The sequence below is a fragment of the Corvus brachyrhynchos genome, unplaced genomic scaffold (assembly GCF_000691975.1).
Source record: "Corvus brachyrhynchos isolate BGI_N302 unplaced genomic scaffold, ASM69197v1 scaffold280, whole genome shotgun sequence".
NCBI lineage: Eukaryota > Metazoa > Chordata > Aves > Passeriformes > Corvidae > Corvus > Corvus brachyrhynchos.
This window is the reverse complement of record NW_008236198.1, coordinates 765,024-775,299: the sequence shown is the minus strand read 5'-3', so window position 1 is coordinate 775,299 and position 10,276 is coordinate 765,024. Positions and strand designations below refer to the sequence as shown.

Here is a 10,276-nt window from a genome sequence, read left to right as displayed (position 1 = left end):
TAAGCATCGAAAAATTACCAAGGAGTCATTTGAATTTTGCTAAAGGCTGTGGAGGTAGAGGTGGGGAGGGAACTACTCTGGTGCTGCCCTCTGGAGCAGCAATTCTGGGAGCTTGGATTTGGGTTTCACCTGGTGGGTTTGGCAGTGCTGGGTTGGTGTCTGGACTGGATAGTCCTAGAAGGCTTTTCCAACCAAAAGAATTCTATGATTGTATAAGCTGAGCAGGAAAATGCTGTTCTTGGATTGCAGGAGTGATGGGTAACAGGCATGGGAATGTGCCGGTGGCTATGGCAGTGACAGCCACACATCCTTCCACAGAATCCCAGAATCCCAGACTGCTTTGGTTGGAAGGGACTTTTAAAATCATCTAATCCCACCCCCTGCCATGGCAGGGACACCTTCCACTATCCCAGGTTGCTCCAAGCCCCAATGTCCAACCTGGCCTGGGACACTTCCAAGGGTGAAACATTAAAGCTCATCCTGTTCCACCTCCTGCCGTGGGCCAGGACACCTTCCACTATCCCAGGTTGCTCCAAGTCCCGTCCAATCTGGCCTGAAACATTTCCAGGCATGGGGCAGCCACAGCTGCTCGGGGCACCCTGTGCCAGGGCCTATGGCAGCAATGGCTGCGCATCCCTCTAAACCCTGGATAAAGCAGCCAAAACACAAATAAGGGCTGATGCTCTGCTGCCTGCACATATTCCTTCATCTCTGACCATTTTCTTGTGGGAGTGGCAAGACAAAGGGAATCAGAGTGGTGTTTCATGTTTCCTCCTACAAGAGGAGGGCAGGTTTGGGTCCCCATCGTGGCCCCAGCTCCCACCCACAGACCCTCCTGCAGCAGGATGGGAATTCCAGGCAGGGACAGGATGAGCAATGCCTACCAGACAGCAGGAGGAAGCACAGCTTGGAGTTTGGTTACTCCTCCGTCGACGGGGACGAGGAACTGGACGTTGTTTAGAGCTACCGGTGTGGTCATTGCCTCTGTATTGTATTTGTAGTCGATGCGCAGGTCAGTGCTTGCAGGGTCACACCGCCAGCTCACTGCAAGGTTTAATGGAGTAGACTGAATACCCTGGGCAGATACCTTCCAAAATGACAGAAAAAACATTTAGTTTCCATAGGGCTGAAGGGAGAAATCCCATTTTACAGACGCGGACATCGCATTTGGAGGCAATACCTTGAATTCCCACTGAATTTAGTACTGGGCTTAAAGCCAGACAACCCAGTGCCACACAGAAGGGACAGTGGGACAGCAAGCCCCCACCTCACATTAGCTCCACTCTGCACTAGGGAAACACCATTTTTTACAGCTATAATTCCCTCTGGCGTTTGTTTTTTTTTTTTTTTGCACGGTTTTAGCTCACAAAAAAACCCCTACCTGGTATTTGAGCATATCCACATTGTAATAGGTGGCTTGAGGTTTCTGTTCCGATACCTTCTTTAGGTGAGTCATCAGGTTTGGCATGTTGACCCAGAACTCCTTGGAGCTGGAGTCACTCTGCACGTTGTCACTGCACAGAGGGAGAATGAACCCTTTGGACAAACCCACCTGGGCAGCAGAGAGCTGTTCTACACAGCACAGGGACCACACTCCATCCCACATCCCGAGGAATATTGGCTCCCTCCCACACAGCTCTGGCTCGTCCTGATCCCTGTGTGCTGCGAGTCAGAAACCCCCATGCCCTGGGCTGATCCCGCAGTGTGGGCAGCAGGAAAGGGGGGGATTCTACCCCTCTGCCCCACTCAGGTGAGACCCCACCTGCAGAGCTGCCCCAGCCCTGGGGCCAACAGGATGTGGAGCCCAGAGGAGGCCACAGGGCTGGAGCCCCTCTGCTCTGGAGCCAGGCTGGCAGAGCTGGGGGTGCTCACCTGGAGAGGAGAAGGCTCCAGGGAGAGCTCAGAGCCCCTGGCAGGGCCTGAAGGGGCTCCAGGAGAGCTGCAGAGGGACTGGGGACAAGGCATGGAGGGACAGGACACAGGGAATGGCTTCCCAGTGCCAGAGGGCAGGGATGGGTGGGATATTGGGAAGGAATTGTTCCCTGGGAGGGTGGGCAGGCCCTGGCACAGGGTGCCCAGAGCAGCTGGGGCTGCCCCTGGATCCCTGGCAGTGCCCAAGGCCAGGCTGGACGGGGCTTGGAGCAACATGATCTAGTGAAATGTATCTTTGCCCACAGCAGACAGGATTGGAACTGGATGATCCTGATGATCTATCAACCCAAACCATTCTGGGATTTTTTAAAATATTTAAGGTCTTAAGAGTTTCCCTCCCAAAACCGAGGAAGATACTTCAGGCCAAACTGCAAACACCCTGTTTTCCTGGAATCCCGCCTTCCCCTGGAATGCTGGTGAGGGAAGGGCTTACCAGCAGAGGAGCTGGGGGTTTGGCAGGACGTGCTCCAGCCTGTTGTAGTTGAGCACACGGAAGGTGAGCACGGCTGGAGAGGGGTTGTTGGCAAAGTGTCGGGTGATGCCCGCCGGGAAGGAGAGCACCATCTCCCCCGTGATCTTCACGATGCACCTGCAGCACCCAGCACAGAGACCCAGGGGGGAGGAGACGGGGCTCAAAATGCAGCAAGGAGGGAGGGGCTGCACCGTGGATGGTGTGGGGACAGCCCCCACTGCCCACCCGACACATCTGAGCCTCTGGTGGCCTCAGAGAGAGCAGAAACAGCAGAAGGGCTGACAGGGATATTCTTGAATATCAGTGCCCTGTTTAAAGCTTCTTATTTTTGCTGTCATTCAGTATTTCAGTGAAATGAATTTGTCTTTGGTCTGCCCTTTCGGGTTTTATCTATTAGAGGGTTTGAAAACAGGGAAAACCCTCCAAGTTTCTGTTGGAATGCCATCCCATTTTGGTCAGGGCATGGGGAGGGAAGGTGCAGCCCCCTCCCACCCTTCCCGTGCTGCTCTCTGAGATTCCTCACACCAAGTCCTCACCTCCCTTTCAAACAGGGCACCCCAGCCGTGTCCCACCCCTGGACACCCCAACACGCACATGCCGAGCCCACATCACCTCCTGTCCCCCTCCCCATCCCTCACAAAACCTCTCCAGCACCCCCTGCCTGTCCCAACCCCAAAACCCCCCCAGGGACACCCCGACCCTGGGGGTCGGCACCTACTTGTTGGGGTCGGCCCCTTTGAAGTACGCGTTGACGGTTTCGGTGAAGGCGGCGGCCACGGGCAGGGTGTCCTGTGCCCCCATGGTGAGGGGGCTGGGCCCCCGCGACGAGCCTGCAACAGAGCAAACAGCACCCCTTGGCACCCCCGGGCACCACGGCCCCGCTCCCCGGGACTGGCAGCTCGCTGTGCCCCCCAGCCTGACTCGATGGGCAAATCATCACCAAAAAAATCCCCCAGGCTTTGGATGAGGCTTTCAAAACGTTTGGAAAATCACTTTTTTCCCCCCGCTGCCAAAAGCAAGCAAAGAAAAGGATGGAGATGGCCAGGCGGGAGCAGCATGCGGGGCCCCCGGCGCGGGGGCTGCCACACGGCAGCTTTGCATGACAGTTTTTGCAGTCGCTTTTTGGGCCCCGCAAAAAGGGGCTGGGGGGGTTCATTGTGTCACCCCCGGGGAGCTCAGGCTGCCCCTGGGGATCGGGGTGTTGGCAGTGTCCCCCTGATGTTCCCCCAAGCTCAGGGGGGTCCTGCAGTCCCCGGCACGCTCTGCTCTCCTCTCCTGCCCGCTGTGCCAGGAGCATCCTTCACACCCTGCTCGTTCCACAAAACCCTCAGTGCCCGACGGGAAATCTGCAAATCATCAGAAACCTGGAAGAACAGAGGCCCTGGCACAGGGTGCCCAGAGCAGCCGTGGCTGCCCCTGGATCCCTGGCAGTGTCCAAGGCCAGCCTGGACAGGAGCCACCTGGGATGGTGGAAGCTGTCCCTGCCCATGGCAGGGCTGGAATGAGCCAAGATTTAAGGTTCCAACCAAGACAAACCATTCTCGGATTCCATGATTTGAAAAAGGGGAAAAGTTTGCTTCGGTGGTGCTGTGCATCCATGGACACTCACCAGGCTCTGAAATAATTCAGCCCTGCAGGGTCACACATGGGTTTCCCTTGGCTGGCCAGGAATTGTTGCTTCCAAAAGACATTTGAGGATGAAATCATCACTGCAGGTGCCCCTGGCATGCTGGAAACCCTCTGTGGGACCACAAGCTCTGTGCCCACCACCAAGGGGTTGGCATAGCCAAGCCCTCACCTCTTCCCAACGGAAAGCATCCAAAGATCAGCCCAGATGTACAAGGTGTTGTACCACCCCAAAGCTCCTGGAGAGGTCACTCCCTGCCCTGGCAGTGCCCTTCAGCCTCCTCTATTTCCTGCAATGCCCCTTTGGAACTTTCTTTCATCCCACATTCTGTACACCAGGTGAAGCACGAGGATTATTTTGCCCCAAACCAGCTAAAAAGGAACAGCAGAGGACTCCAGAGGGGCACCTTATCCAGGGACCCCCTCACTCCGTCACTGTCATCACCGGGTGGGTGGAAGGGGGGATGGATCCAGCCCGGGGTTTGCTCGGAGCGTGTGAACCCCTGCCAGCTCCAGCCAGAGCCATAGGAATTCCAACGCCAGCCCCGGGATGGGCAGCACCTCCACAGGCAGCGGATGAGGAGGATGCAACGCCGAGCAAAATGTGCCACGTTCCTGGTGAGCTCTTCTGCTTGGGCTATCCTCAAAAATGATCCCTTCCCTTCTTTCTCTGCTGCTTCCCATTGCTGCCCCAGTGAATAACAGGGTTTGGGGGCAGGAAATTGGGATTTGCAACATCTCCTGGGGGGAAGCACTTCTGTCACTTCAATTACACTTTGAGTTTGGGTGTATTAATGGGAGAAATTATGGTTTTCACCAACAAGGAGGATTCCTCACACCTTCCCAAGGCACCCGTGCGTTAATAGATAAATCCTAAGTGCTCTTTCCTAGAGGCACAGATGAAGGATTTTCCCTTCCAAGGTCTAATGCAGCCTAAAAGTGTAAAAAATGGATGCAGCCACACGTGTCCCTCTCGGTCACGCATCCGAAGAGGCTCAGGGGAATCGGGGATCCCAGCTGCAGCCCGGGATGAGGATGCTCAGGGAGCGTATCCGGCTGTTCCGGGATGGGCAGCTGCAACATCTCCCCCACACACGCCAGACCCATTGCCACACACGCATCCATTAATTATTAATTAATTACCCTAACAAACCCAGAGCCTCTTGCTCCCGAGGCCACAGCCCAGGATATCCCTCAGGGATTCCCTGATGGACATCCCACTGAAGGATAGACACAGTTCCAGATGAGGGCACAGGCAGCTCCCTAAAGCCACGGGACGCCAAACCCCAAAGCCCCATGACTGAGGGGATGTGCAGGACATGGGACAGCACATTTTCTATCAATCCTTTCCAAAGACACCACTGGGAGCAAATCCTTGCTCCCCACCCAGAGCAACAACCCCTCAGAGCATCACACCCAGCTGATATCCCAGCAGCGGGATATTCCCACTGCATCCACCTGGAAATACAGATGGGATTCCAAAAACATCCACAAAGTCTGGCTGTGGAGGGGGAAACCGGAGGTGTCACCAAGCAGAGGAGCCTCAGGCTCATCTCATAGGGAAGGCACAAGGAAGGGCTTGGCAATGGAATCATCATTCCTTGGAAAAGGAAAAGCCCACTTCCCAAATGTGCAAACTCCAGCTGGGTTTAGCCTGGACCCCGCACCAGGGTATGGAATGAGGGGCAGGGGTCTCCCGCACCACCACACCGTTCTCTTTGTTTCCCATCTCCTCCTTTTCCCCTGTTTCTCTGCATCTGTATGAGATTCCTTGATTCTCCAGGATGAAAAATCAGGAATACACAGGGAGATCTCATGGATCCCCTGAGCAGGCTCAGCTGGGCTGTGGGAATCTGAGTCCATCCGAGCATCAGTAACAACAAAACATCCTCATTTCTAATTATCTAAAAATCATGTGGGTGGAATTGGGGTTCTTGGTTCCCTCCACTCTTCCCTCATGAATCCATAAATTCTTCTCTTCATGGCTTCAGAGAAGAAATAAATAGTGAAAACTCAGGTTTTCGCTACAAAAGTATAAACTATTATAAGCATTAGAATTATTTTCCAGAAACCTGAGAGACCAATCCAGTTGCTGTGGCACAACTCCACCCCAAACTTGCCTTTTCAGCTCCTGCTTCTGAAGTCATTTTTATGAACATTTCATTTGCACAAACGACCTGATAATCACGGAGGCAAAAATAAATCCACTTTATGGAGCTTTGGATCCAGCCATAAGGAGCAGACCAGCTTAATCTGCCTTATTTCCCTAAAAAAGGTGGAAAATGCAGCTTTGGAGTAGCCAGGGATCCCAGAACATGACTCTGCATGAGAGCATCGCCACATCTCTTTTCACACAGGAACAAACTGCCCCATGTTCATCAAGCACACGGATCTTGCCACAAAAAAAAAACCCCAAATCCAGACAGAAACCATGATTTCCCTTCTGGCATTCCATGCCCTGAGTTCCAGACGCCAAACTCAGCAGATCTCCTCTCACTTCCCTGCAGATGAAGTTCATCTTTTTTATTTTCAAGTTGGGCTTAAATATTTAGAGATAAATCAGGAAATCCAGCGTGTGGAAGTGAGACAGCTCCTTCGTGGGCTGTGGGATGAGCCCGGAGGCAGTGCCACACTCCTGCTTTCCCAGGATAATCCCACCCCGTGCTCCACACCATTCACACCACCAGAACCAAGAATTCCAATACAAGGGTACTATTCCAAGGCACAAGAAGACCCCCAAAGGTGGATGTGCAGTGCTGGTGCTGGACTGAGCGAGGGGCAGGAGGAAGCACGGAGCAGGGGGAATGTGCTGCTGGAATATCCGTGCTGAGGGATAACGCAGTCCCTGCTGCCCTCAGCTCTTCCCAGAGCTCCCAGCAAGCACCTGAGAAAGGAAACCCAAGCCGGGATTTTAGCTGGAAACAGCAAAACTGCCCCGAGCACCAGGAGGAGGCAGCTCCTCCACGGCCTCTCCTGGGTCTAAACTGGGAGATGCCGCTGGAGTGGGGACATCAAAGTGGGAATTGCCCGAGTGGGGACCTTGGAGCCAAGGAAAAAGGAGGAAAGGAAGGACCCAACGCCCCTGGTCACCACCAGCCTGATCCCTGCCTCCTGCTGCTGCTCAGCCATCACGGTCACCTGCAGGGGTTTGCTCCATGATCCCAACAACCCGTTCCAGGCAGTGCCACCCCAGGCCACTCCTTTGCAGGAGGGGACACACTTTGGGATCACACATGGAACATTCTCCGGCACGCCCCGTGCCAGCAGCACCCCCAGCTCTGCCTGCAAGCACCACAACAGCTCCCAAATGCTTCCCTGGGGATTTGAAGCTCCTCGCCCTGCTGCAAGCGAACCTCCTGCTTTTCGTTCTTGTTGAAAGGATAATGTTGGCTCAGTGCCCGCGGGATGAAACTTCCCCCAAAGCCTCGGGGGACTGGCCACTCACCCTTTGTCCCCTCTGGGATGTGACACTGCTCGGAGAAGGTGCCATCGGCCCCAAACCGAGGGTTTCCCCTCCCCGCATCCTCCCCAACGCTCCTCATCCACCAGGGACCCAAAAACCTCCAGCACCTCCAACCAAGCACCCCAGCAGCACAACCTGGCAGCAGCGCAGGGGAGGTGCTGGCAGTGCCAGCGCATTCCCGGAGCCCTTCCTGCCGAAAACTGGGATGGGAGGTGGGGAGGAGGCAGCGAAGCCGACACCCTTTGGGTTTGAATTAACCAGCCTGCTCCGGGGAACGAGCAGCTCGCGGGGAGAGTGGAGAGAAGCCCTGGTTGACAGAGTCAAGTTCCTCGGCAGCGCAAGCGGCTCCGCTCCCTGGTTTTCACCTCCGTCTGGGAACATTCGGAATGTTCGTTTGGGGTTTTGGGTTTTTGGTTTGGGGCGGAATTTTTTGGTGGGTTTTTTTTTGTTGTTGTTTTGTTTTGTTTTTTGAAAAGGGAATCAACGAGGAACAAGAGATCAGCGGGACAAAATGCACAAATCAAATCAAAACGATTCCGGTCGGACCGGCGATGTCATCTAAGTAGCCATAGCATTCCGCACGGGAAGCTCGATTGGATGGAGCCTGGAAAGCTGGATTGGATGGAGCCTCGGAAGGGAACCCCGGGAGCGAGAGAGCGAGAGCGGGGGAGAGCGAGTGGTTACCGGGCGTGCTTTGCACAACTTACCTTCGAAAGTCAAATAAAACTTTCCTCTGTCAAACCAAACGAGGGAAGGCTGTTCATTCTCTGTATGGCCAGGAGTTGAAGCGGGATGGGAAAGGTCAAGGAGAGGGAGAGAGAAGGACACAGTGTGAGTCACAGAGCAGGTCATTAATGTCGCTACGGGGAGGGGGCGGGCGCTGCAGGGCGGTCACACGTGCAGGGACAGGGGCGTGACACCCGGGCGCTGGCTTGGGAGACAAAGCGGAAAGCAAAGCTATGGAAGCCCAGATGGAAGAGTCGTTCTGCCCGCTGGGTGAGCAGTTTGGAGGGGTGCTCTCGCTTTTTTTTTTGGCTACAGTAGAAGAGGCTTTGTCGGCTCATGCATCCGTCAGCGTGTTCTGCCTGCGCGGAGCGGGGCCAGCGCGCCCTGCGCCCCTCAGCGCCGGCGCCGCCTCCGCCAGCATTCCCGGCGGGAATGCCACCCCGCAGGGACACTCAGGGACAGTGACACGTGGCTGTTTGCTCTCGCATCTCAGGACACGACACTTGCAGAGAACCAGACACACGCACACAGAGCAGCAGACCCTAGCTGGAATCTTCCCTTTCCCGTCACAACCAGCTCCCTGCACTCCCACCGCCTCCAAAGCCACCACGCTGGAATAACTCGGGATGGGGTGTGTGTGTGGGGTGGGGAGAAACAGCTTTTTGAGCTGCTAAATGAACCTTTTGGAATTTGGGAGGTGCCAACCTTCCACCTCCGAGTCCTTTGAGTCACTGAGAAACTGTCATGCAAGGTGCTGCGAGCGGTGGGTGCCGCTCCGAAGGCGGATTTCTTGGAAAACTCCCTGCTAGTACAGTACCTGCCGGCGTTTCACTGCGCCTTTCAAACGCGGGCAGTTTGGCAATAAAAGCATCATCCTCTGATAACACAAGCAGAAGAAACGCAAAGGAAAGAAAGAAAGAAAAAAGAAAAGAAGAACACAAAAAGAATGAAAACACGGATCCCAAGTGAAACCAAGCAGCGCACTTGTATCAACGGAGAGACAGAGAGATGACGGAAGGGGCACCGACACGGGAATAAACCAGCTCCTTGCTCTGCCAGGAATTGTCCAGACTGACACGCAGCCAACGAGGAAAGCACACCAGAACAGCACGGAGGACACGGAGATGGAACAACCCTTCACGTGCTCTTGGACAAACTCCATCGGACTTTGCCACAGGGAACGGGGAATGCGGTGGAGACGGACTCCAGCCCCAGCTGCATTGGGGTGTCCCAGACCCCCGTGACCTGCAGTGCTCCCTGATCCCAGACCTGCCCATCCCTGCACACCTCCCACCCCAGCTTCTCCTCGTTTGGGAATTAGAAGTGCTCCCTCCTCTGCTGTGGGTTTTCCTGGATGCTCGCCCAGCACCAGCGCCCGCCCTTGCTTTGGTGGGGACAAGGAGATGCTTTCCCAATGCAGATCCCAAACCCTGTCTGTCCCTGCCTGTCCCCCATCCAGCTTTTCCCAAGGTTTAGGTTGGAGGCCAGCTGAAAAGGTTCCTCATCCAGAGGCTGCTGGGCACTGCCCAGGCTCCCCAGGGAATGGGCACGGCCCTGAGGCTGCCAGAGCCCCAGGAGCGTTGGGACAACACTGCCAGGGATGCCCAGGGTGGGATTGTTAGGGTGTCTGTGTAGGGCAGGAATTGGATCAGTGATCCTGGTGGATCCCTTCCCACTCAGCATAATCTCCGCATGGAGCTGGAGATGCAAAATACGGGATGCTCCTCCTGGCTGCCCCATTTGGAGCTCCCCATCAGGGGTGACCCCAGAGCCCTGATTTTGGCTCTCCTCCAAGGAAACCCCCATGGAGGGGGTGGGACCCCAGTCTGGGACCCCAGCCCAGCAGCCTCACCCCCCCTGCTCAGCGTGGGGAGGTGGTTAAAACACCCAACAGCAGCTCTTGTTCCCAAAAAATGTATGAGAGAAAAAAATAAATCTAAACTGAGAGCCTGAGGCACCGAGAGGTGGGGGAGCAGCCCTCAGTCCGCTCCCATTGCCCTTCCCAGCCTCCTGCAGCCCCTGGGACCATCCCTGTCCTCAGCCTGGCTGTCCCCTCC

At 55.4% G+C, this 10,276-nt stretch overlaps 1 protein-coding gene across 1 annotated transcript in view; it reads right to left on the bottom strand.

The window, feature by feature from the left end:
* SGIP1 (SH3 domain GRB2 like endophilin interacting protein 1) overlaps positions 1-10,276 on the bottom strand; it is a 45,752-nt gene that overhangs the window by 3,241 nt on the left and 32,235 nt on the right. The window contains exons 18-22 of the mRNA XM_017740583.1: positions 8,201-8,260; positions 3,123-3,234; positions 2,366-2,521; positions 1,382-1,514; positions 886-1,087 (exon numbers count right to left, since the gene is read on the bottom strand). Of these exons, the coding sequence (XP_017596072.1) occupies positions 886-1,087; positions 1,382-1,514; positions 2,366-2,521; positions 3,123-3,234; positions 8,201-8,260 (663 nt within the window). The remainder of the gene's footprint in view (positions 1-885; positions 1,088-1,381; positions 1,515-2,365; positions 2,522-3,122; positions 3,235-8,200; positions 8,261-10,276) is intronic.